This window comes from Tiliqua scincoides, chromosome 13, assembly GCF_035046505.1.
Source record: "Tiliqua scincoides isolate rTilSci1 chromosome 13, rTilSci1.hap2, whole genome shotgun sequence".
Taxonomy (NCBI): Eukaryota; Metazoa; Chordata; class Lepidosauria; order Squamata; family Scincidae; genus Tiliqua; species Tiliqua scincoides.
Genome location: NC_089833.1, coordinates 17,459,798 through 17,485,621, shown reverse-complemented (window position 1 = coordinate 17,485,621; position 25,824 = coordinate 17,459,798). Strand labels below are relative to the sequence as shown.

At 45.6% G+C, this 25,824-nt stretch overlaps 1 protein-coding gene across 1 annotated transcript in view; it reads left to right on the top strand.

Moving 5' to 3' along the window:
* TRRAP (transformation/transcription domain associated protein) overlaps positions 1-25,824 on the top strand; it is a 112,408-nt gene that overhangs the window by 43,771 nt on the left and 42,813 nt on the right. The window contains exons 37-56 of the mRNA XM_066640438.1: positions 173-301; positions 870-1,136; positions 1,873-2,079; positions 4,039-4,197; positions 4,294-4,428; positions 5,353-5,463; positions 6,552-6,698; positions 8,037-8,250; positions 9,217-9,342; positions 11,406-11,552; positions 12,848-13,050; positions 14,985-15,106; positions 15,717-15,930; positions 17,620-17,799; positions 18,345-18,491; positions 18,993-19,112; positions 20,186-20,473; positions 20,873-21,010; positions 22,463-22,575; positions 23,536-23,671. Coding sequence (XP_066496535.1) covers positions 173-301; positions 870-1,136; positions 1,873-2,079; positions 4,039-4,197; positions 4,294-4,428; positions 5,353-5,463; positions 6,552-6,698; positions 8,037-8,250; positions 9,217-9,342; positions 11,406-11,552; positions 12,848-13,050; positions 14,985-15,106; positions 15,717-15,930; positions 17,620-17,799; positions 18,345-18,491; positions 18,993-19,112; positions 20,186-20,473; positions 20,873-21,010; positions 22,463-22,575; positions 23,536-23,671 — 3,303 coding nt within the window. The remainder of the gene's footprint in view (positions 1-172; positions 302-869; positions 1,137-1,872; positions 2,080-4,038; positions 4,198-4,293; positions 4,429-5,352; positions 5,464-6,551; positions 6,699-8,036; positions 8,251-9,216; positions 9,343-11,405; positions 11,553-12,847; positions 13,051-14,984; positions 15,107-15,716; positions 15,931-17,619; positions 17,800-18,344; positions 18,492-18,992; positions 19,113-20,185; positions 20,474-20,872; positions 21,011-22,462; positions 22,576-23,535; positions 23,672-25,824) is intronic.

Sequence of the window (25,824 nt, the reverse complement as noted above, 5' to 3'; positions counted from 1 at the left end):
TGAATGTCCACCATTTTAAAGTGTCCAAATGCCTCTTGGTCTGCAGCATTTCTGTACCAGGAACTGAATTTCTGGAGGGATCCAGAGCAAACCTTTGATCCTGATCACTCATAGACCTGCTGAGAGAGTGTGTGGCCTGTTCTTACCCCTTTTTTCCCCCTCTTCCTTTCAGGTTTTGCAGCACATCTTGAACCCAGCTTTCTTGTGTAGTTTTGAAAAGGGGGAAGGGGAGCAGCTCCTGGGCCCTCCGAACCCAGAAGGAGATAACCTTGAAAGCATCACCAGTGTGTTCATTTCAAAGGTATTTAATCCTAAAAGGGGGCGGCCAGTGATACATTCTAAGCTAAAGACTTTGAAGTCCCACTGATTCCGTGGTAAAAATTTCGGTCAGTTGAATGTAGAGATTTCAAGTCTGTAACAAATTTCATTTATAGCTGTAAGATTCTACAGACACCTCGGACCCCACAAAAAATGTTTCCAAATGAGCCCTGCAGCTGTTAAGGCCATCCCTGCTTAGCCATTCTGAGCTAGGCAGGACAAGGGTCTGATATGGTGAAGGCAACTTCCTGTATTGCTTTCCCTCTGATGCTGATGGGAAAAAAACACAAAACCCTTGGTTATCAGAGCTGAGTCCCAGGCGAGGTGTGCAGTGCAGGTTTTGTCAGCAAGGCCCATGTTGTGTAAGGCCTTTTAGCCCTTCCTGGTAACCTAGGAAAGTGGAGTCCCCCCAGAGTTTGGGAATCCTTGTGCTGTCCCAGGGAACCCTCCAGGGCTACAGCCCTGGTAGCCCAACACACGTAGTGAGGCTGGGTTCCTTCGTCTTGTGACGTATTCTGAACTTCCTTTTCCCTGCCTCTTTGTGGGACCAGGTCCTTAACCCAGAAAAACAAGCAGACATCCTAGACTCGCTCCGGATTTACCTCCTGCAGTTTGCCACGCTTCTTGTCGAGCACGCCCCGCACCACATCCACGACAACAACAAGAACCGGAACAGCAAGCTGCGGCGCCTCATGACCTTCGCTTGGCCCTGCCTGCTCTCGAAGGCCTGTGTGGATCCCGCCTGCAAATACAGCGGGCACTTGCTACTAGCGCACATCATTGCCAAGTTTGCCATTCATAAGAAGATTGTCTTGCAGGTATCCAAAGTGCACTACAACCTTTGGCTAGGTGTTCTTGAAGGATCCCCCTCCAGCTCTGGGATCCTGTGAATATTGAAAAGGTGTTTGGAGTGCTCTTCTGCTTGGAACAGGAAACGAATAGACACGAGAGAAGTAGATCAAGTGGTTCAGTTGTTAATTAATACAGTGGGCCCTCATTATCTGTGGAGGCTGCACCTCAGAACATCTCCTGGATGTGACCAGAATTGGTTTCTGGTCACTTCCTGGAGTCCCTGTTGAGGTATGGGGAGGCATCTGCGGATGGTGGAATCTGTGGATGCTGAACCCACAGCGACCAAGGCCCCATCGCAATTAATGTTATAATTATGATATACATGACACATTCAGTTTACGTGGTTTGTTGCATTAAAAGACCCAAGAGGGTCTAGAAACAAATGATGGGGAGAGGAGAATGGTACCAGTGAGCACAGGCTATGAGAGTATGCGATTGCGCACCCTGTTTGTTCGGACGGAGAGTGCTTTCCGAGCATGGAAAGTACTGCACATGTTTCTGTTGACATTATTTATATTCCTGTATTGCAGATGTCTAAGACTGTGGCTGAGAGGCAGTGGCTGGCCTAAGGGCCACCCAGTGAGTTTGTGGCAGAGGGTGGCACTCAAGCCAGATTGCAGCTTAGTCTTTTAGCTGCTAGCAATGCTAGTATTGTCTGGACCATGCATCAGTTAAATTGCTTGCGTCCTCGCCTCTTTCCAGGTATTCCACAGCCTCCTGAAGGCTCATGCAATGGAAGCTCGCGCCATTGTGCGACAAGCAATGGCAATCCTCACGCCAGCAGTGCCTGCGCGAATGGAGGATGGCCATCAGATGCTGACTCACTGGACACGGAAAATCATCGTGGAAGAGGGTCACACGGTTCCTCAGCTCGTCCATATTTTGCATTTAATTGTCCAGCATTTCAAGGTACTTGTACAATGTTCATGGCTGTTTCTTTGAGAAATATATAGCAGTTACAATGGGTTCATCATTTTTCAGTACTAAGTGCTTCTGCAGAAAATGCTGCATTTCTAAACATGCCTTGTTCCGTAAAATTAACTCCATAATGCCTCCCTGGAAGTACTTTGTCATCGTTTTAACCTATGGTGTGCGATATAAATAAAATCATGTATGGATACAGTTCTGACGTCAAACTGTGCCAGTCTCAAAGTTGAGTGTAATTTTAATTTGTTAAGATGTGTCTAATTCTAGAAAGTGTGTTTGTGTGTGTAATTTAATATTTCTGTACAGGTTCACGCATACTCACACTACAGCGAACCCTCAATTTAAGAGACTTTGATTTAACAGACTGAAAATAGTGCACATTGTTTCTTTAAAAACTAGTCATATATGTTAAGTGCATGTATGTTTTCGTGGCCTTTGGATTTAGCGGTCTTTCAGCATGTATGAACACCCTTATAATCTGTTAAATTGAGGGTTCACTAGATTTATTTATTATTTATTTACTCATCTTGGATGCCACCTTTCCTCCCCGGATGGCACCCAGAGTGGCTTACAGAGTCATAAAAACTCATTTAAAATTATAGTTTTTGACATAAATATGGAAACAGCCTTAAAATATTAAAAATAGAGCACAGACCAGCAGCAGCTTCTTTAAACATCTGTTTGTAAACAGCCAAGTAACTAAAGAAAAGGGGGTCTCTCTCTCTCTCTCTCTCACACACACACACACACACATACATATTCTGGAATGATTTAGAAAATACTTTGATTTTAGAGAAAATGTTAGAGAAAACCCACTTCACTGGTGTATAATGATGACTGAACATATCAAATTATAGTACAGCCCCCCCCCCCATCTGTGGATCTCATACCTGCAGATTCACTTATCCATGGATTGGGTTTGTGACCCCCTCCCCCCCGTGTGTGCCCCATGCGTAGATCCACATACTGTCAATTAGAAAGCTTCTTCCTCTCTATTTCCTTGCTGAGATTGTATTTTGTCCTCCTGATGGCCTGTACTGTTTTATGTACTGCTTGCTTGTTAATGCTACCTCTGCATTTTTGCGAGGCATTTTAAAAAAAGCCAAAGCCAAATGTGTTCTCCAAAGATCACAGATGCCTTGAAGTCTTAATGTATGTAAAGCGCCAGCCTAGCCTGACCCAGCGGCTTCATGAATAGTCTGTGCACGGCACAAAACAGCTCACATGAGATGTGAAACAGCCCTCTGAGGTGTTCATATGAATCTGAGAAGACAAATCAGATTTGGAGTGGTTGATTTCAGCACTACCACACTTCACAAGGGTTGTTTCATGTGATTTTCAGACTGGATTACCCAAGGGTCAGGGAGTAATTTTTGTGCAGAACAAGAACTTGTTGTGGTCTTGGTCCAGCGAGCCCCAGTATTGCTAGCTGTTTGCTGTACTGCGTAAATGAGAGCGCATGCTTGATTTGGCATTTTGACTAAGGCCCCCGCGGTTTTGACTATTAGTGGGCTCAAGAGAATCAGAAACCCAGATAAAAGTAGTTTATAATAAATTGACTGGCGGCACTTTAAAATACAGTACTTAAACTAGAAAGCCTGTCTTTCTATTCCTTGTAACCTTGCAGGCCGCGAAGTATATTTATCAGAGCAAATTGAAAAGTAGTGGGTCCTGTGCTTATTGCACCACATACTCCTCCCCCCATACATATTGTCATTCCGGCATAGCGTCAGTGCTCACACAAGGTTTGTAGTGGCCCTGGGTCAAGCACCTCTCTGAGTCCCTTAGCAGCGGGAGGAGGGCAGGGCAAGTGGGCAGCACCCACCATTTTCTGCAGAACACAGTGCTCCTCTCATTGTGCCACCAGTCACAATGCCAGTTATTTGCAAATGTGCACACGCTATAACAAGGCAGTAACCATGGGCAAAATGACTTCCTCAGGTCTATTATCCCGTGAGACATCACTTAGTGCAGCATATGGTGAGTGCCATGCAGAGATTGGGCTTCACCCCCAGCGTCACCATTGAGCAAAGGAAATTGGCCGTAGACTTGGCGGAAGTGGTCATCAAATGGGAACTGCAGCGGATCAAAGACCAGCAGGTAAGAGGAGTGGACCATCTCGGTGTCGGTCAGGAAATTCTCAGCCTTCCTCCCAAGGACCTGCATTAAGTCCCGCTGCCTTGATTTTCTCCGCAGCTGGATTCAGATATGGATCAAGGCTCAAGCGGTGAAGGAGTCAGTTCTGGTTCGTCCGCCATCAAGAGGGGGCTCTCAGTCGATTCTGGCCAGGAAGTGAAACGGTTCAGGACTGCCACTGGAGCCATCAGCGCAGTAAGAACAATGATATGCTTTTTCTCCTGATCCAGAGCTTGAGCTTTTTCTGCACTCAGCAGAATGAAAACTGGTTTTTGAAAGAGAGATTATAAGAACATAAGAACAGCCCCACTGGATCAGGCCATAGGCCCATCTAGTCCAGCTTCCTGTATCTCACAGCGGCCCACCAAATGCCCCAGGGAACACACCAGATAACAAGAGACCTCATCCTGGTGCCCTCCCTTGCATCTGGCCTTCTGACATAGCCCATTTCTCAAACCAGGAGGTTGCGCATACACATCATGGCTTGTACCCCGTAATGGATTTTTCCTCCAGAAACTCATCCAATCCCCTTTTAAAGGCGTCCAGGACAGTCGCCATCACCACATCCTGTGGCAAGGAGTTCCACAGACAACCACATGCTGAGTAAAGAAATATTTTCTTTTGTCTGTCCTAACCCGCCCAACACTCAGTTTTAGTGGATGTCCCCTGGTTCTGGTATTATGTGAGAGTGTAAAGAGCATCTCTCTATCCACTCTGTCCATCCCCTGCATAATTTTGTATGTCTCAATCATGTCCCCCCTCAGGCGTCTCTTTTCTAGGCTGAAGAGGCCCAAACGCCGTAGCCTTTCCTCATAAGGAAGGTGCCCCAGCCCCGGAATCATCTTAGTCGCCCTCTTTTGCACCTTTTCCATTTCCACTATGTCTTTTTTGAGATGTGGCGACCAGAACTGGACACAATACTCCAGGTGTGGCCTTACCATCGATTTGTACAACGGCATTATAATATCAGCCGTTTTGTTCTCAATACCTTTCCTAATGATCCCAAGCATAGAATTGGCCTTCTTCACTGCCGCCGCACATTCAGATTAGAAAAGGATTTAACAGTCTACCACTGAAATGGCGGCTTGTGCTTGATTTTGCCCTTTTTTGCGCTTTCAGGTATTTGGACGCAGCCAGTCCCTGCCTGGAGCCGACGCTCTCCTTTCAAAGCCAATCGACAAGCAGCACACAGACACAGTCATCAACTTCCTCATTAGGATTGCCTGCCAGGTACTATTGTGTCATTGCAGAGTTCCCTAATGCAATTGTGACATCTGCTTGTTGCTGCCTCCTCCGCCGGCCCCTTTGCTGCGCTTTTCTGCTCTCTCTCTCTCCTGCCTGCTCTGCTCCACAGAATGCGAGTGTGGCGAGCGAAGGGCAGAACGCCCCCGTCTCTTCTTTCCCATGCTTCCATTCATCCCCCAAGGAAGCGACAGCAGCAGCTGCATGGAGGACAGTGGCATTGGGTAACGTGTGCCTGGCCTTAGCCCTCTTGGCGCTTGAAGATTGAGGATCCCTATGTTGAAATGTCCATAGGATCAAAAGATCAGCTTGCTTCCCTTCTCTGGAGAGAGAGATAGTTGAGAGGCAGGTATATTGTTAGAACTGGGCCAAAGGTAGAGTCTAGAGAAGGTGGCATTTGGGACAGGGGGAGGCAAAACACAGGGCACTGCTACTCACTGACCAGTTGCTCGAACAGAAGCTGCACCTAAAGCAAAAGCCTTGCTAGCTCTCCAGATGACCTGACCAGCTTTGGCACTTGCAGTACTCCCTTTGGCCATTATTTGGGTGGCGCTGTGGTGTAGTGAAGGTCATGCCAATGGCACTCGTTTCTTGCATCACTGAGAAGAAAGGCTCGTGAACCCTGATGCGGTCCTCCTCGTGCCTTCCACACAGAAATGCACGTGGCAGGAAGCAATCTTCCTTGCAAGGGGTCCCTGTAGGTGCACAGAGGCCCTTTCTTTCAGGGAGCAAGCATTCCCCAGATGCTCGGCGATGACATGCACCATCACTTCCAGGTTGCAGAGCTCTGTGCTGGTAGTAAGAGGTCTTGAGAGTGGCTAGAAAGTGAGCCTCTGTTTGCGAACTTTGAACTCTTGGATCTGCTACAGTGCCCTGGCCTCACTGGACCATTTTGGCCGGTCCAGCAGGCCTTACCTGCACAGCCCTAATTGCTTTAACCAGACCTTTTTTTCTTGAGAAATGAAACGAGAAGTGTTTGCGCAAGAGGAATGATGGCATTAAAATATTAATGAGCTCCAAAGATGTTGATGATGATAAATGTTTGCTGCTCAGTAATTATTCTGGTTAATTGCTAGGTAAATGACAACTCGAACACTGCTGGCTCTCCAGGAGAACTGCTTTCTCGGCGCTGTGTTAACCTTCTGAAGACAGCTTTACGACCGGACATGTGGCCAAAATCAGAGCTCAAACTGCAGTGGTTTGATAAGCTTCTAATGACGGTGGTAAGTTGCATGGTGGCCTTAAAGAACCCTTGCACATCGGTAAGATACCGTGTAGTTAAATGCTTAATAAACTATCTCGGGTGCTTTACAAGTTGTCAGGTTGTACCAAACCTATTGATTCATTTCACAATATGGAAGGTCCTGAGCCTGCCGAAAGTAAACAGTGTGGTGTTCTTGCTGTCGAGATCTTGAAATGTCATGTTAGCCTATTTAATTGCCAATTTAATTTGGTGTCATGACTTGGAAAATGTTCAGCTAATGGAATTGATTTATAGTCTCAAATAATTACTCTTGTCCTTGTTCTTGACATCGGGTTTAGGATAAAAAGTCGACCGATGAGAATTGGAAATGAAGTTCTAGGCAGCGTCCCTTGTGTGACGTGCTGGCATTTTAATGCATTTTTGTCTCGAGTTCTCAGGGAATAGGGTGCGATTGAGCTTGCAGTGGAGGGTGTGAATTTGAAAGACTCCGGCTCAGTCTTTGCCTGCTAATCAGCCTTTGAATATCTGAAGTTGCCTTCGAGCTGGAGTTAGACCATTGCCCCATCTCTTCCACTGTTGTTTTCTCTCCAAGACATCTCAGACAGAGATACTATCCCAGCCTTGCTGTGTATGAGACTCCATCCTACTGAGTCAGGCTGTGATAGCTGGACAGGAGGGTGTAGGTGCAGCACCTCATAACTGGCATCCACCTCCAGCCTGTCTTGTCCAGCTTGGATCCTCGTAAGTGTGGAGGAAATGGAAGGGGATAATGAGCAGTCTAGGAATTGGTCCAGTGGTTCCCCAGCTTACCTGTGTCACAGTGCCCCTACAGTATCTTCTTCCCGGCTCAGCCGGGAGCCGTCATCTTGGATCCCACAAAATCTCGCAAGATGGCGACCCTCTGGAGAACAGGTCAGAGGGGCCATGGGGACATCTTGTGGTGCCCCTAGGAGTGCCCCATGCTGCCCTAAGGCGTTGCGATGCACACTTTGGGAACCCCTGTGTTAGGCTGAAGTGGGGTGGGCATGAAGCACAGAAATCCTGAGCGGCTTGGAAGTTTGAGCAGCTGCCATGGAATGGAGGGTGCTCCTGGCTTCTGACATTTATCTGTAACAGCAGTAGGTCCTGTTGAAAGTTTTCTGCCTCCAGATTGACCTTTTGTAGTTGTCTAATGAATGCCACCAGTGTGAGCAATCACCTTCCTCATTACTGCCTAGGAATGCTAATTGTCCTATATTGTGGTCGCATCAGCAATGTGAAATCCAGAAGTCAGTGTATTGTGGGTTGGACCTAACTGTGTGTGTGAGAGTCAGTTAATGTCTTTTAAGTCTTCTTTTCCCTGATGTTTTCTTTCCAGGAGCAGCCCAACCAAGCCAACTTTGCCAATATCTGTACTGGGCTAGAAGTTCTCAGTTTTCTCCTGACCGTCCTCCAGTCACCAGCGATCCTGAGCAGCTTCAAGCCCCTGCAGCGAGGGATCGCCTCTTGCATGACGTGTGGGAACACCAAGGTTCTGAGAGCTGTCCACAGCCTCCTTTCTCGCTTAATGAGTAACTTCCCTACAGAACCAAGTACGTTTTTTGGAAGGGGCGTGCTACATTTTTTCTTTATTGCTAGAGCAAGTTATATGAATAGGGAGGGGGCGACATCTCTGAATCCACAGTTCTCTCATTTGTGCTGTTTTTTTATAGTCTTATTTTTTTTCCATGCACTTTCAACCCCAATTAAAAGAAAAAGTTGAAATAAGTAATCAGGAGGAATACATCATTATCCAGTGGCATAAAAACTTAATAACCTGTGGCAGTTATTACTTTGGCTCAAGAAATGCATGTCATAAATTTAATGTCTTTTGTAATTACCATTTTTCTGCTTTGAAGGTGCAGTTTTTCAGTTGTTGAACATTGCCATTTTAATAGGACAAGAAAGGGAAATTGGGTGTAAAGGCAGGCTTTAGGTAATGGCAGAATTTTTTTTTAGAAAAGGGAAGAGTAGGAAGAAGTTATTGTGACCAAATTTTAGAACGTGGTCACTGGAGAAGAAAACCCTTAGTGGAGAACCCCCACTACTTCCATGGGAGTACAGTGGGCCCCTCAGTATCCATGGAGGATCCATTCCAGGACCCCCTATGGATACTGGAATCTGCAGGGAGCCTGGTGCAGCGCTACACTAGCACATGTAGAAGCCGTAGCAGGCCCTCCGGAGGTCACGCTCGGCCTCTTCCGGTTCGTGTCAGCAATTTACGTCTGTGTCCAGGAGTCTGTCTGTGGCACAGGCTTGGCTTCCGCAGATACTCTAATCTGCGGATGCGGAGCCCTATGGAGGACCCACTGTACCCACTTTGTATTGCAAACAGGAAATATAGAGACAGATCCATGACCTGCTACAGAAACTCTGTAACGAACATAACGATAACATTGGCTCTGTAGCATTCTGGTAGGGGCACACCCATGAGAGCTGATTGCCTGCTTGCATGGAAGACAACAGAGACAAGTAAGATTTATGCATATGTTGGGTTGATCTTGTTAACTCTTGCATAGGTACTTCAAACGTAGCCTCAAAGTATGAAGAACTGGAGTGTCTCTATGCTGCTGTTGGGAAAGTTATTTATGAAGGACTCACAAATTATGAAAAAGCCACAAATGCGAACCCCTCTCAGCTTTTTGGTAAGCTTCCCCGTGTGCTGTCATGTTGTAATGCATGGAGGCAGAGTTGTTGACTGTTGGTGTCCTGGTTGTGTAATGCCTTCTGCTGCCCTGTGAAAAACATCCAACACAGTGTCTTGACACCTGCGCTTCCAGGACTCTTTCTTGATGCTTGAGGGGTATCCAGGGCCACTGGAACGTGACTGTTGTATTTCTGGTATATCCATGTCTCCCCCTCACCGCATGGGAGGAAGGGAGGGAGAGAGCTGGATATCTGCAGCTTTTTGATGGCACCGTACACCAATCCCAGGCAGCATCTCTTGGTGACATCATGGATATATTAAATAGTATGAGGGGACGAAGTGGAATCTTGCTTGGAGTTCTCCAACAGTCCTCTGTTGCCACCCTCTTAAAACCTACCTAAAAAGTAAGACAAGAAGCACTACAATAAAGTTTTTCCCAAACCTGCCTCTGCTAAGTGACCCAAATGGATATTGTGGTCAGCGGTATTAGAAGCTGCTGAGAAATCTAGTAGAACCATCAGGGCTGTCCTCCCCTTGTCTGTTTCCCGGTGAAGATGGTTTACAAGGGTAGCCAAAGCTGTCTGGTCCTTGAAACCACGTCTAAAATCAGTCGGTACCCTCCTGGAAAACCTAGAGCTGGGTTGTCCCTTTCCATTCAATAGCTGTGCCCCCAAATGGCAAGTCTGAATTGAAAGTTGTTTCTGAACTTCAAATGGTCTTGGCATCTCTCTCTCTTCATTTCCAAGCTGGTAGACTCTATCCCCCCACCCCCCCCCCGGACCTGACTTGGCTCTAAATGTATTATATTCACCTCCTAGGATCTGCAATAAGCTTCTCTTTTCTTCACATATTAACTTTTATTAAACCAGCAGAGGAACCTTCTCTCTCTGGGTCTTGTCGAAGTGCAGCCCCAAAGCATGGAAGCCATTAAGCAGTTTGGCAAGTAGGGTCCATCCTGAGCTTGCCACGAAATTGCTTCTGTCAATAACGTGGCCTGAAATGGCGGCGGCTTTCAGGGGAGCTTCTGCTGCTTTAAATGGCAAATGCCCTTCACTATCCCAGCCTGTGATCTGTGCAGACAGATGTAATTTTACTTTGGGAATTGCCTATTTGTCAGGTGTCAGGTTGTGCTGTAGAACACACTAACCAAGAAAGATCCTTCTTATCATTTGTCCAGAACGCTCCAAGGTAAGAGCCTCCTGTTTTTTCCTCTGGAGCTAGTATGCAACTTCACCGATGATCCCCCCCCCCCTCGTACCGCAGACTCTTAGAGGATGCAAAATATGGAGCATCCTTTATTGAGAGGAGTTGGGAGCTGGTGGCATGGAGGAAGATAAATAAGCTTGTTCTCTTGGCGACCCAGAGCCAAGTTTCTAAACCTTTTAACACCAGGACCCACTTTTTAGAATTATAATCAATTGGGACCCACCAGAAATGATGTCATTAACTTGGAAGTGATGTCATGGCCAGAAGTGACGTCATCAGCCTTGGCTTCAAGCCTAAGCTGATCAGCCAGAGGTCCCATCACACAGTGCGCTCATGCTATTATTTTGCATAACTTGGAATTCAAATGTTGTAGCTTGGAAGCAGGAGGCAGACTTGGATCCTTCTCCAACCATGCAACCCTCCCCCCTTTCCAGCATCCCACCTTCCCACTTATTCAGGGCAAAGCACCCTGCCTCTCTCCCACCAGGAGCCCTCTCTGCCTAGCAGCTCTGTACCCTGTGTTTTCAGCACTGTATGATCAATGGTGGCTGAGCTTAGGCGCTTTGCGACCCACCTGAATTGGGTGCACGACCCACAGTTTGAGAAATGCTGGTCCAATGATTTCAGGGATTTGTAAAGACCTTCTGCTTTTAAATGAGTTAGAGAAAACTCACTCCTTGGGAGGGAGTGGTGATTGCCTTACAGTTCCAAAGTAAGAGCTTTACTCTTTTATGTGCAGCAAATGAACACAAAAAATTTGCGGGGGGGGGGGGGTTCAAAATGGAAGGAGCGACGCTTGGCTTCAAGTTATTGTCTTCCATAATGCGTTTTGTGCTTGTGTGTCTGTATTCATAGGCACTTTGATGATTTTGAAGTCAGCGTGCAGCAACAATCCCAGCTATATAGACAGATTGATTTCGGTCTTCATGCGATCCCTGCAGAAGATGGTGAGGGAGCACTTAAACCAGCAATCTCAGGCAGGGACGGCAGAGGCAAACACAGGTAATGTGTCACAACTCTTCTACCGCAGGGGTTGAGTGGCTTCTCACCAGTAATGCCCTCTCTTAATGTCAGGGCCAGAGTGCTTTTAGGTGATCTTCATAGTGCACTCCATCATATCCTTTTTTATATTTTTTTTACAAACGAAAGGGTTCTTGTTCAGGGTTAAAACGTTCATGGATGGCAAAGGCTCAGGGATGAAGGATCTATAATGCTCCATGTGGGGGAAATGGCTCATCTCTCAAAGAACAGGACCAGACAATTTTTTCTTCCCCAGAAAATGCGTATGTTCCCCAATTGTGTGTGCGCATTGAATTAACAGGAGTGCAAGGGAAAGAGACCTTTAGGCCAGATTTAAGGGCTAACTGTAGGGGTGACATTGAGAAGAGGTCTTGGCTTGAAAAGCACTCTACTTTGATGAATGTGTTTTGAATTTTATCTCTCCTGCTTGTTCCTTCTCCTGCTCAGCTTCTTTCTCTGATTGGATTCTGTGCCCTTTGGGTCCAAGGCTTCACCTTGAGACTTTGGAACAGGGCAGGCTAAAATTCAAAATAAGTTAATGGTGGCTGGTTCCCATGTCCTCACTGTGTGGAAGTGTTAACTCCCTTGTGACCATCTGTTCCTTTCAGGAGTTGTGACTAGAGCAAGGTGGTTGATTCTGGTATTACGCTTGCGGGTATTTTTAAATTTTTTTAATAAGCATAAATATGGTTCCATTTGTTTTGCTCTTAATAGCTACTTTGTGACTTTAACGTAAGTTTTCCCAAAGCTGTAGACAGAGGTGTTTTTTGTGGAATTACTGTCTTGGAAATAGTTGCTGGGGAAGATGGAAATGTGTCATCCAACTCAAAAGCACGTCATCAAAAGCTACATTAGCCAGTGATTGGTTCTGTTTGATTCAGGGCAGGAGGTCTGGTCTAGAGGGTAGAGCCTCCGTTTGCCTGAAGATAACATCTGCAGGTCGCCAGTTCGAGGCCACCGGCACCGAGCGACCTTGAAGCAGCTGACAAGCTGAGCCGAGTTATTCCGTCTGCTCTGAGCGTGGGAGGATGGAGGCCAGGATGGAGGCCAGATCAGAATGAAACATCTGAATTGTTGTGGCTCTTGAAAGAAAGAATCTTCTTTCAATTGTAAAAATCTCTACGGGGATTTAAATAGCCTGCCTATGTAAACCACCTTGAAAAAAGTCTTGGATAAAGACCAAGAAAGGCGGTATATAAATACCTGTATTATTATTATTATTATTATTATTATTATTATTATTATTATTATTATTATTATTATTATTCTGTCCCCAGCCGGTACCAGTGAATTGGTCATGCTGAGCTTGGATCTTGTGAAGACTCGCCTTGCCGTGATGAGCATGGAAATGAGGAAAAACTTCATCCAAGCTATTCTGACATCCCTCATTGAAAAATCCAGTGACGCCAAAATCCTTCGTGCAGTGGTGAAAATTGTGGAAGAATGGGTGAAGAACAACTCTCCAATGGCTGCCAACCAGGTACACTAAAGGGTTGACACGTCCTGTAGCACACAGAAGAAATGTACTACCGTTGCGTAACCTTGCAAGGCACCAATACACAAAGAGTTGAGCACGTACGATATCTTGTAAGATTTGTTTTTCCATGACATGGAACGCATTAAAGCATGCAACTCGAGGAAGATGTTAACCCAACACATCTCTTTCAGGGAGATGATTAAGGTGTTATTCCAGAAAGCATTCTGCTCAATGGCCAGGGCTGAAGGCCCAGTACATGGGTGTGTGACTGCATAAATTCACTACACAGGGCAGGCCTGAGTGCAGGAAAGCAATCATGGGCCCTTATCAACCTTGAGCTCATCGCAGCACATGATCCAGCATGCAACAGGGTCCTGTAGCCATGCACCAACTAAAAGTTTGTTTGTTTCACCTAAGGAGGGGGGAGTGCTCTTTTCCCTGTTCTCTCTTTCACTTCACTGCATATATAGTTCACTGGCCCTTTATTTCCCAGTCAAAAAGTCACATCATATACATGCAAAACTACTATGGTTACATAAAACACTGCTAATCACTGTAATGAGAGTAGACATTTTATAGGAGGACTGTACTTGGGTTTGTGGGTTTCTTTTTAATTGTAACATTAAAGCGAGTGGTGCTGCCCTAATGTGCATGTTTTAACAAGCTAAAATTCAAGGATGAAAGCAGGGAAATAACTGGCTTTAGAGTGGCAGTGGGATATGTGTCTTAGCCCATGCCTGGCTTTCTCCTCAAGAAAATGTGCCTTCTAGAAGAAGGAAAGGTGAGCACTAGCACGTGGTGACGACAGGCTCACAAACAAACTGGGAGTGATGGTGGAGGACAGGAACTGGTTGAGGACCCACACTCAACATCACTTGGATAGGCCCACTCCTGAAACATGCTGGTGGGGAGTGGTGACAGTCAGTGTGCCACTAGGGGTGTGGTAATGGGGCTTCTGGGGGGCCCAGTGGAGGGCATTGCTCCAAGGCCCCCAGCAGTCTGATGTCAAATAACTAAATGTCTCCCTGTCCCAAAAGGGCTGAGAGTCTGAAAAGATGCAGAAAAGACACCAGCAAACAGCCATTAGAAGAGAAACTTCAGTGGAGTGAAGGGGGGCAGTTGCTCTCCCCCTGCTAAATATAAGAGGAGCACCACTTGATGCTAACTCTTCGCCGAGTTAGCAGGGGAAACTGGGGAACTGGTTATTCTGTGCAGAACCTTGCTGGTTAAGTCTTCCAAGGTGTCGTGCACAACATTTCCCACTCCTGCTTACTTTCACATTCTTCAAACTTGGTGTCATCTAGAGGTGAAGACGCCGAGGGTGATTTCTGCACCCTCAGGAGTGCTTTTCCCACGTCGACACATTCAGTTTAAACAGATAGGGTTCGGGAGTTGAATTGCATCTGCTAGTCATGCTACCTGATGCATCCACTGGCCCCCTGGTAGGTGTGCATTTGGCATCGATGTGATTGAGTCCAAGATGTACATGTGGAAGATTCTTTTACGCAATTTAGAACCTGGGAACCTCTCCACGTATGCAGCTGTGTCCCTTTCCAGTCAAAACTCAGGTGCCTGAACTCCAAGGTACGAGGTGAGCAGATGTGATCCTGTGCATCTCATGCCTTCACTGAATGCTGTCAGGAGTTCTTTCCAAAGAAAGACGGGGGCAGGGGACTGACATGTTCAATTTCGCGTTCCCCGCTTTTTGCCAGTAGAAATGCCAGAAGCACGGCTGATGAGATCACTGTATGCGCAACAACAGGCTGAGCAGTATTATATTTTCACATTAATGCATCTATCGCTGCGTGTCGGGACTGGAATGGCATGGAAGTGGAGTGAGATGGAGGTCTCCCTTGCAACTGCCGTTGTTTTATGACTTTTTAAAAAGAAAATTGGGAAAACAAATGACGTTCTCCTTTTTCTCTTTTCAAACGCAGACGCCCACGCTCCGAGAGAAGTCCATTCTGCTAGTAAAAATGATGACCTACATTGAAAAACGTTTTCCAGAGGACCTTGAATTAAATGCCCAGTTCTTAGACCTTGTTAACTATGTCTATAGGTAATTATAGCAATTAATCAACTGGTTCGGCTTCCTGGTTCATAATTTGTGCCATTCATGACCTTAATAATAGGCCATCCATCTTTGAAAGCTAATCTAGGTTTTTTTTTGGGGGGGGTGGCAGCGGCCGAGGAAAGTAGCAGCTTGTCTTCCTCAAGGTTTCGTTGAATGCATTTGCATGTTCACACCTTCAGATCCCAAGTCAATCTGCATCTGTTCTGCTTTGTGAAACGAAAATCTGCTGTGGCGCCTTCCCTTCTGATTGCATCATGTATTATATGCACCAGAAACTGCCAGAATATGCAGTTCATGCTATAAATAATAGTTGATTGCAACTAAGTTCAGAATCTTATTTCATAATTTAACTAAATCAGGCGTTTTCACTTTGTGCAAGTCAAAGTGTGGGTTCTTAGGCTGGTGCGTGCCCTGGCTGACCCCTGGCGCTGACCTGAATGTATGTTGAAGTAGCTAGGCATGGGCTCCTGAGTAAAGATGCCCTCTTCTGCCACTTGACGGTTTCCATGTGAACCTCCCAGCTTTGTGTTCAAGTGTCTGTTCATCTTTGCCACTGAGAATGAGCTTTGCTTTCCCCATTGCTGCTTTTGCGCAGGGACGAGAATCTCTCTGGCAGCGAGTTGACCGCCAAGCTTGAGCCCGCCTTCCTCTCAGGACTCCGTTGCCCTCAGCCCCTCATCAGGGCCAAGTTCTTTGAGGTCTTTGACAACTCCATGAAGCGTCGGGTCTACGAGCGCCTGCTGTATATCACCTGTTCACAGAACTGGGAGGCGATGGGAAACCACTTCTGGATCAAGCAGTGCATAGAGGTGGGCAGGCGCTGGATGGGAGCTTCTTGTAGTGTCTCCCAAAATGAGTCCTTTCCCCAGCTCTTCCAGTTTCTTTTGAATATGTCCTCTGGCTGACTGATGTTTTGGAATCCCATCAGGATTTCACTTCTGATGGGAAGTGGGGCATGTCTTCTTTGACTCTTTCCCTCTTTAGCTTGGATCTTGTTCTGCAGAATAAAGCACTTGCACTTTTTCCTTTTCTCACTGGGTCTTCTGGGACTACGTGGCTTTAGGCAGAGAATCCCAAACTTACCAGGCCCTGAGACCCTTTGCACTTAACAGGGGTGCTGTGCAGCCTCTTCCTGGCTTGCTAGACCGACATCTCGTTAGATCTGGTGTTGTTCTTGTGAGTTCTCGCGCTGTGTCGGCCTAAGTGAGCTGGTAAGAAGAGGCCGCTTGGCGCTATGTCGCAGCCCTGTGAGTGTGTACACTTTGGGAACCTCTGGCTTTAGGTAACAAACAAAACAGCATTCATGCCACAGAGAAGACCTATGAATGTGGGTGGTCGCTGTGATAATCATTGTCAACGTTTGCTGGTACAACTCCATGAACTTGAGCGCTTCCTGGATGTACACAGGATTTTCTACATACTCTTTGATGGTTGAGGATTCCTTTGTTTCGTATATTCACTGTGGCACATGCATCCATGTCGCGCAGAGAAGGATAAATCAAGTTAATAAGGTGGAAGCTTGATGCAAGCATGAATACAAAGCACTTCCTGATTGAAGATAAAAACAATAATGTGAATACAGTACATAACCTAGACACTCGCTGCGTGAATACGAAACAATTACTTAAACTTCAAACAAGAAAACCAAATGGGTAGCAATTACTTTTATGTAGCCATCTACCTCCCCTTTCCTCCAAGTAATCAATGTTCATGACCCTTGGGAGAAAGAAACTTCACCACACCTGTAAAAGAAGTTCACTTCTGAATCTTTTCACCTTGCAGACCCTTTGTTATTATTAGTTTTAATTGAAGTAATCAGAGAGAGAGAGCGAGAGCCAGTCTAGATGTTATATGCACTGCATGGTGTCAGCATCAATGTATCTCCTCCAGCTCAGTTGTTTTAATAGAACTTGCCTTGTGAATTGTGCCAATCACTAAGCACGATCAGTTGAGCCTCTCTCTCATCCATCTTAATGATGGCTGTTAGCAGCATGGGGGAGCTTACTGCATTATGGGTAGTATGACCTCAGCATCTGTGGAGGTTCTTTTCCCAGGACTGCAGATGCTGAAAACCACAGAAAATCGAATCCATGGGTGGGGACCGGGCCTCAGAAGGCTTCAAAAGGCCCCCCGAAAGGTCTTAGAAATGCACTTCTGTTTTTTGCCTCCCTTCTTTCCTAAACAGACTCGTTCCTAACCAGCATTTGCAAACCCACCAGACTTGGGTTTCAAACTCTGCTTAAAATGTAAACTCTAGTTTGTTTTGGTTACAGTTGAACCCACATTAATGCTGATGACAGAAAGGACAAGGGACTAGGTGGTAGAAGGAAGGGAAAGACGACTGCAGTCTGCCCCAGTAAACTTGTCTCTGTGCTGTATTAAGCCTGTGCCACGGCAAAGTTAAGGTTACGATGAGTTTACAAATAGAAGTACAGAGGTTTTTAAGTGTATCAGTCTTGAGCAAACCGTTCCAGTGCCTTCTTTTTAAAAACATGCAGCTCCTGTTGGCTGTTTGTGAAAGAAACACGACGATTGGGACCAGTTGCCAGGGGGCCATGCTTCCGTCCATCACCAATGTTATCAACCTGGCCGACAGTCATGACCGGGCAGCGTTTGCAATGGTAACGCATGTCAAGCAGGAGCCTCGTGAAAGAGAAAACAGTGAATCCAAAGAAGAGGTGACTTTTCACTTTTCCTTATTGCAGTGCAGCTTTGTTCCCTGCCTTCTAAAACGTGCCACAAGGCTGCCTTGAGCCAAGTCGGAATGTGGCCCAAGGTTACCCAGGAAGCTTCATGGCTGAGCAGGGTTTGGAACCTGAACCTTCCAGGTCTCAGTTGAACTCCTGAACCTTGATACTACCCTGCACCTTTCTGGTGGAACCTGAAAGAATAAGAAGTAGTGGCAACAGTCATGCAGTACAAACTACAGCGTAATTGGGAGAGACCATAGTAGTCCTGTAGTACAGGCACTGTAGTACAGGCACAGTCCTGTAGTACAGGCACTGCTGGCCAATGGGCCCCTGAATGTTGGCCCCTGACTGATGTATTTAAGGATTGACCTTGGTGCTTGTACTTGAGTACAAAGTAAGCAGCAGGCCCATCTGAATGTGCAGGACTTCTGGGGAGTTGACAAAGAGCATAACCTTTTTGACATGTACAGAGATGTACCCTTGCAAATACTTTGGGTGGGTGCTTTTATAGTTGCACATCTCTCTTTTTTTAGGACGTGGAAATAGATATTGAATTGGCTCCCGGTGACCAGACAAGTACGCCCAAAACCAAAGAGCTTTCCGAAAAGGACTTTGGCAACCAGTTGTTTATGTTGACCAACAGGCATGACAAGTTTCTTGATACTCTCCGAGAAGTGAAGGTCAGTGGTGGGGTCCCTGCATGTTGTCTGCAACCAAAGAGCATTCAAATGTGCTTTCTACTAACGGCATATCTGGACATACCAAAGCCCACTGATGAACTCTGCTTAGAATTAGAGCTTTTTTCTTAATATGCCAACTTGTGGAAGTTTAATGAAAAGCATTTTTGTATGGTGCGCAGTCAGTAAAGCAGTATTTTCTCCTTTACTCTCTTCTTACCCTTTCATAAACACCCCCCACACGTATGCACAATCTACCTTTATCCAGTAGCTGTGCCATTGAATAAGCTTTTTGAGATGCATTTGCTAGTCTTTTCTGACTGGGAGAAAACAGTTTTATTTTTTCACAGATTTTAGTGTTTTCCAAAGTGCAGAAAGGCGGTGTTACGTGTTTTTATTTCGTTATCACTGCTTTCTCCCACCTTTACTGATAGCTCCATGTCTCCTTTTGGGGGCTCCCTTGTCACTGAAGGTTTCTAACTGTGGTGATGTTTCTGTTTCAAGACTGGAGCCCTGCTCAGTGCCTTTGTGCAACTGTGCCACATTTCCACACCCTTGGCAGAGAAAACCTGGATCCAGCTGTTCTCCAGATTGTGGAAAATCCTGTCTGATCGGCAGCAACATGTGAGCGCAATCCTTTTCTTCCCTTAAACCTTTGGGGCAGTGATGGAAACCTTCTAACATATTTGCTTTCTTATTTGAAATCTGTCATTTCTTATATTGCATGGTGCAGCGTGGTGAGAGAAATGACCTAAAACTCCAAAAGGAAATAGCATGTGGCTAGAGAAGGCTCTGTTATAGGTAATCCAGCAACTATTTAGTGCAGTGTTTCTCAAACTGTGGGTCGCGAGCCAATTTCAGGTGGATCGCCATTCACTTCATTATTTTATTTTTAATATATTAGACTTGATGCTACCATGGCATGTGACTGTATTTGGGGAAATGTTGCAGACCTGTACTTTTAACAAGCTACTTTGTATATTCTTTTAACAATGAGAGTAAATGGGACTTACTCCTGGATACGTGTGGGCAGGATTCAGTCTAGGATTGTTAAAAATTTTCCTTCTTGATAATGTCACTTTTGGTCATGGCATCACTTCTGGTGGGTCTCATTCTCATTCTAAAAAGTGGGTCCTGGTGCTAAATGTGTGAGAACCCCTGATTTAGTGCATTGGTACCAAACCTACCTGGGTCACGGCATCTCCTCAGCAGATCTTGTGAGATCCAGGATGGTGGCACACAACTCCTGCAGGATTTTGTTAGATCCAAGATGGCGACGTCCAAATCTCATGAGATATGGGCATCATCATCTTGGTTCTCACGAAATCTTGAGTGATTCAAGATGGTGGTGCCCAGGGGAACATGTAGAAGGGGCCACTGGGAACATCCTGTAGTGCCTCTGTGAGTATGCCACGACACCCTAAGCCTAAGGCATCACGACACTCACTTTGGGAATGCCTGATCTAGTGTATTTGATGTTGTATCCAAGCTAGTATGCCATGCTGTGCACCTGCCTCCCAGGCCAGAACTGCAAATCCAGCTCAAGCCATTTGATCCCAGGGCACCATGCTTTGAAGGCTTTGGAACACTGTGTGTGAACCAACACAGTATATTAACACCACAATGTTAGAACGAGCTGAGCAGCCTCGTGTTATGTTGGAACTTCAGTGTAATTTTTTCCTCCTCTCTCATTGCAGGCTCTTGCAGGTGAAATAAGCCCCTTCTTGTGCAGCGGTAGTCATCAGGTGCAGCGCGACTGCCAGCCTAGCGCGCTGAACTGTTTCGTAGAAGCCATGTCGCAGTGCGTCCCTCCCATTCCGATCAGGCCCTGTGTGCTGAAGTACTTGGGGAAAACACACAACCTCTGGTTCCGCTCTACTCTGATGCTTGAGCATCAGGCCTTTGAGAAAGGACTCAGTCTCCAGATCAAGCCCAAGCAGACCTCAGAGTTCTATGAACAGGAGAGCATCACTCCGCCTCAACAGGTTCGGAACACTGCTGTGGCATTTTGCACTGTTTACAAAGGTCAAGTGAGGAAATGACAAATGCACACAACTGTGCTTGTTTGTTACCAGTCCTTAGTTCAGCTTTACACAATCCACTGTGTTAACCGTAACTTAACCATCTGCCCGTTATTTATTACATGTACTCATATGCTGTAAACACATATGTCGGTTCTATTGTTCCATAGTCATCTAGGTCTCGCCAGCAGACAGTTGCCATTTGTTGGTCACATTCCCTTTGATCCCAGTTTGTGATCTGAGCACTCGTAGTTTAAATTGCATGAAATGTCTGCTATGCAAGGAGTTAGTATCTTAAAAGGGACAAACCTGCAAAGGCTGTATCGTAGCCACTGTTTTTGTGTTTTGTTTTCCTCTCCTTAGGAAATCCTTGATTCTTTAGCCGAGCTCTACTCTCTGTTGCAAGAGGAGGACATGTGGGCAGGCTTGTGGCAGAAAAGGTGTAAATTTCCAGAGACGGCGACAGCCATTGCGTATGAGCAGCACGGCTTCTTTGAGCAGGTAGGGTATTTGGAGTAAAAATGGATCATATGAATGTAATGAGCCCACAAACGGTTTTCCTGCATGCCCCGTTGGAAGCATCTAACTACATTCCTTTATTGAAGAACAGGGACTCCCTCTGACTGGATGACTTACCAGCAAGACTAGTGATAATTATTAGCATTTGTATAGCTCTTTCCAAGCCTGCAAAGTGTTTCATATATATTATTTTGATGTATTTCTTACAACAGCCTTGTAAGGCGACTGTTATTATCCCCATATTGCAGATGGGGAAGACCGAGGCTGAGAAGGAGCGATTTGTCTAAGGCCAACTATTGATCCCCCCCCATCTCCTTAATTGGTAAATAAAAACAAAACAGCGAATGCCTTAATCCAGCTAGACTGTTCATAACAGAGGCAAGATTCTAACCAGGGAAGTCCTGGCCTGTGTCTCTTACAGCCCAATCTTATTCACAGCTACTCAGAAGTATGTCCCAAAACATGCATAGGATTGCCGTCTCAGCCACTCTGCCTTCCAGCAGCGCATCATCAGATTTAATGATAGGCTTTTCCTGCAAGATTTAGGTGCTCAATTGAACCCCTGGGGTAGCTTCTGCAGTGTTTGCAAATCAGATTTGCAAAGCAGCTTTTTGTCGCTAAGACCCTTTGCACAGCCTTCTGCAATGTTTGGTTACCACTCTAGAAAACACGAAGTGATATTTAACCTCCAAAGAAGTGTAAAGTGAAAACTGAACCTCAAGTATAAACTGTATGAGCTGTATGAGGATCTTGGAGTAAAATGTTTTTGTTTTTTTTAATAAATTGGGTTTGGAATGATGCTCATATTTAAAACAGTAACCTCCTCCTCCTCTTGATGGTCACTCTCCTCTCGAGCATTTGCATAGTGCTTCCCGAATATGCAAAATGTTTCATATGCATTACTGTTACATATTCTGTGCAGCAGCCCTATCTGTGTCATTATCCCCATATTGCAGGTGGAGAAGACTGAGAGGCTTGCCTTAAGCCCCACCTAGTAAGTTCATGGCAGAGTGGATATTAAAACTGAGGAACTCCTGGTTTTCAGCCTCAAAGCCACTCTGCTGCATCAGTCTCATGGTCGCAGCAGAAGCAATGTAACTGGATCTTGGTGTAACAAGAAAACACGTTAATGCACACATGTGCTGTGCATGTTGCTGCTTGCTAACATCAGGAGAACTGTGCATGTGCAGCTCCACTCAGATTGCCATCAGTAGCACCTGTCTCTTGCTTATATGATAGTGAGAGGGCTGAATGCCTTCCTTGGCTCCACATTTCCTGAACGGACAATTAGTGCAGTGGAGGGCAATCAGTGACTTGGGTTGTGTCCACGCAGCCCTGCTTCCCTTATCTGGCTTCCAGCCTGGAAGATGTGGGAATGTTGTCCATCTGTAGGCCCTGTCATGGGAAAATAAAGCTTATCTCATTTCCCTTAAGGCACAAGAAACGTATGAAAAGGCGATGGAGAAAGCAAAGAAAGAACACGAAAGAAGCAATGCTTCACCTGCCATATTCCCCGAATATCAGCTCTGGGAAGACCATTGGATTCGGTGAGTAGTTGGTCCACTGCCAGGCGGGGGATGGTCACATCCCCAATAGCCCTATTAATAAATGACCCTCCCCGAAACTCCTATGTCACACCTGCAGACCATTTGCGGCACACCAACATGCCATGGCCCACTGGTTGAAAATTGAGGTTTTAATTCTAGTTTATAAGTTGTCTGTGGGGAGAAGATTGTGCCTTGTTATTGCTGCTAGGTGTTTGTTAACTGCCTCTTTGAAACATAAGTTTTAGCGTTGGACTATACCAGTGATTTTCAACCTTTTTATCTCACGGCACACTGACAAGGCACTAAAATGGTCAAGGCACACCACCAGGTTTTTGACAATTGACAAGGCACACCAGATTGCTAGTGGGGGCTCACATCTCCCATTGGCCCTATTAATAAACGACCTTCCCCCAAATTCCTGTGGCACACCTGTGGACCACTCGCAGCACACCAGTGTGCCATGGCACAGTGGTTGAAAATGACTGGACTATACAGTAGAGAATATACTGTAAGAGGAATGTAAACATTTAGATAACTAAGCAGAAAAGCACAACGATGAGTGAATAAAGACTGTTGGATGTACATGGGGCCAGCATGAGGTTTGAGGGGGTCATGGGCAATGTGTCCTCTAGTGAGCTCCTTCCTATGGTTGGGTCCTCATAGGCCATTCTGGAGGCAGGGGGCGATGCAATGACAAGGGGTGTGTGTGACATGACAGCATCATCGTGTCTCTCCGACATGGATACTGGCCAGATAAGGCAACGTTACTGACTTGAAGTGGGCTTGTGCAGACTCCCAGTCACAGATACTAAAGTATGATTAAACCTTTTTGAAAGTGCTTCAATGGCTTCCACAAACACATCCAGGGGCAGCCACTAACTTTCTTGTATTGACTCTGTGAAATCCTGGAAGTTCCTCTTAACCAACCAGCCAGATTGATGCCGTTTCTCCCTTTGGAAGGTGCTCCAAGGAGTTGAACCAGTGGGAGGCGCTGACGGAGTACGGCCAATCAAAGGGCCACATCAATCCATACCTCGTACTGGAATGTGCCTGGCGAGTCTCCAACTGGACAGCCATGAAGGAGGCACTAGTGCAGGTGGGCCTCCTTCGTCTTTGCGCCAGTTTCCAGTTTGCTCTTTGGTGTTACAGTGCATGTCCAGCTCATGTCCAGCTCATGTCCAGAAATGCTGTGCCCTGCTTTGGAGAGGACTGCGTGTGATGGAGAGCACAGTGGGATGTCCTGACAATTGAAGCATATTTTTCACATGAGGGAGCCTCAGATTTTGCCCTACTCTTCAAGGAAAGAGATGCTGATTGAAAATCTACAAACCAAATACAGACAAATGACTCAGTTACTGCTTATCGCTTTTGTCCCGTACCCAGGCAGCTGCTTCTAGCAAACAAAAGTGTGTGGGGTGGGGGGAAGAGCGGCACTGTGGTTCTGTCCTCCTTGGGAATCATGAACTGTGGAGCCTGTTCAGAATATTTATATGAAATTTAGGTTCCAAAATGTGTGAGATAAATGCTGTGGGAGAGTGACAAGCAGCCATATTGGAAAATGATCCTCCAGAACCTAAGTCGTCCTGGTCATGAGGTCTAGCCAAGCTTTTCTTGTTACAGGCTAAGTCTTTTGTCTCATACAGGTGGCTAAACTGCCATTGGGTGAAAAATTCCTATGGAAGTTAATTATAAACACAATAATAATAATTTTGCATAATTGGCAGGTGGTGTTTGAGGTTAAATGATTGGAGCTGGCTGTTTATCTAGTGTTCTTAAAAGTCCTGAAGGACATTGGGTGATATTTAAAGATATTAAAATAGGTATTTTAAAAGTATTTGCTCCACCATAGAAACTATGCAGGTTTCTCAGTCAAGTATGAGAGAGCTGATACTTGAAATAAACTTGTCCAGATCTAAATATAGTGACTGCTTTCAGAATGAAGGAACCCAAAATATGTTAGAAAATGTGGATTTTCTGTCCTGCTGTTTTTTGTGCAGTTAATCTGGCTACTGCAGGGAGCTCTCCTGAAGGCCTAATCTTAATATTTTGCCTAAGTGTTAGGAATTCTCTTTGCCTTTCTATTAATTTGGCTTTATTTATTTTAAAGAGACCTCTGTACCCATTCAAGCCAGCCCCAATTCCTGTAGAAATTATGCAATCTTTTTAGAAGAAACACATGGGGGTGGGGGATCGGCAGCGTCTGCCCCCCACCGCAGCTGTGCAATAAAGGAGAAATTGCAGGACAGAACTGAAACCTTGAGTTGCAGCTGAGTGAATTGATCATGTCTGACAGCTTCTTCTTGTGAAAGCTTGCCGGCTGAGTCGACGTGACAGCCACCAGCGACTGTGGACGCGTTGTAGCTGGAGTAGATGGAATGAGAGATTTTCTCCCCCCTTCCTCCGTAATGAGGGCCTTTACTAATGAACTAAAGAGAGCATAGTGAAGCTGTAAATTGAGCTGCTGAGATTTGAGCGTGTAGAAATGTCAGAAAACATGTTTTTCATAAATAGAAGGGGTGGGCATGCATAATTGACGCTGTGCTTCTCGTGCCTCTATAGCTACTGTCCATCTTTTTCACCAGAAGTATATTAAGCCAATGTGGTTTAATATTGCTCCCAGAGGCTCATGTAAGATGGCAGGGCTTTGTACAATGTGACTGTTGTTCCCCAATGGAGAATATATATATTTTATATATTAAAATTCCGAGTGACTGTTTATAGGGCACAAGACATATTTTGTTGTTTACACAAACTGCTGTTGTATTAAATGAAATAGATGGGGAAGAACAGTGTATGCTATCTCAGGGTCCTTGGAGGAAGGCCACGGTATAAATGCAGTAAATAAATATCCCTAGACTCATCCTGTATCAGTGTTAAATGGCACACTGTTAACTTTCTATATGAAATAAGCAAATGTAATGTATCAAGTTGGACCCCAGCCCATTTCCCAATCCTCCCCCCACCATTTTTTCATCTTGTTTGCTTGTTATATCTGTGAAGGATGATGATGATGATGAACAGAATTTATTTACCACTTTTCAACTAAAAGTTCACAAAGTGGTTTACAGAGAAAATGAAATTACTTATGGCTAGTAATTATCATCAAACTTCCCTGTTCTAACTGGAGCTTACTTAAAAAAATAATATTTTCTTGACCAAGGTTAGGGCTGTTGCATTAAAAAGATGGCCTTGTACATCTTTTAACACAATGACATGAAATTCAGGCTTCTCCCTCTCTCCCTCTCTGCT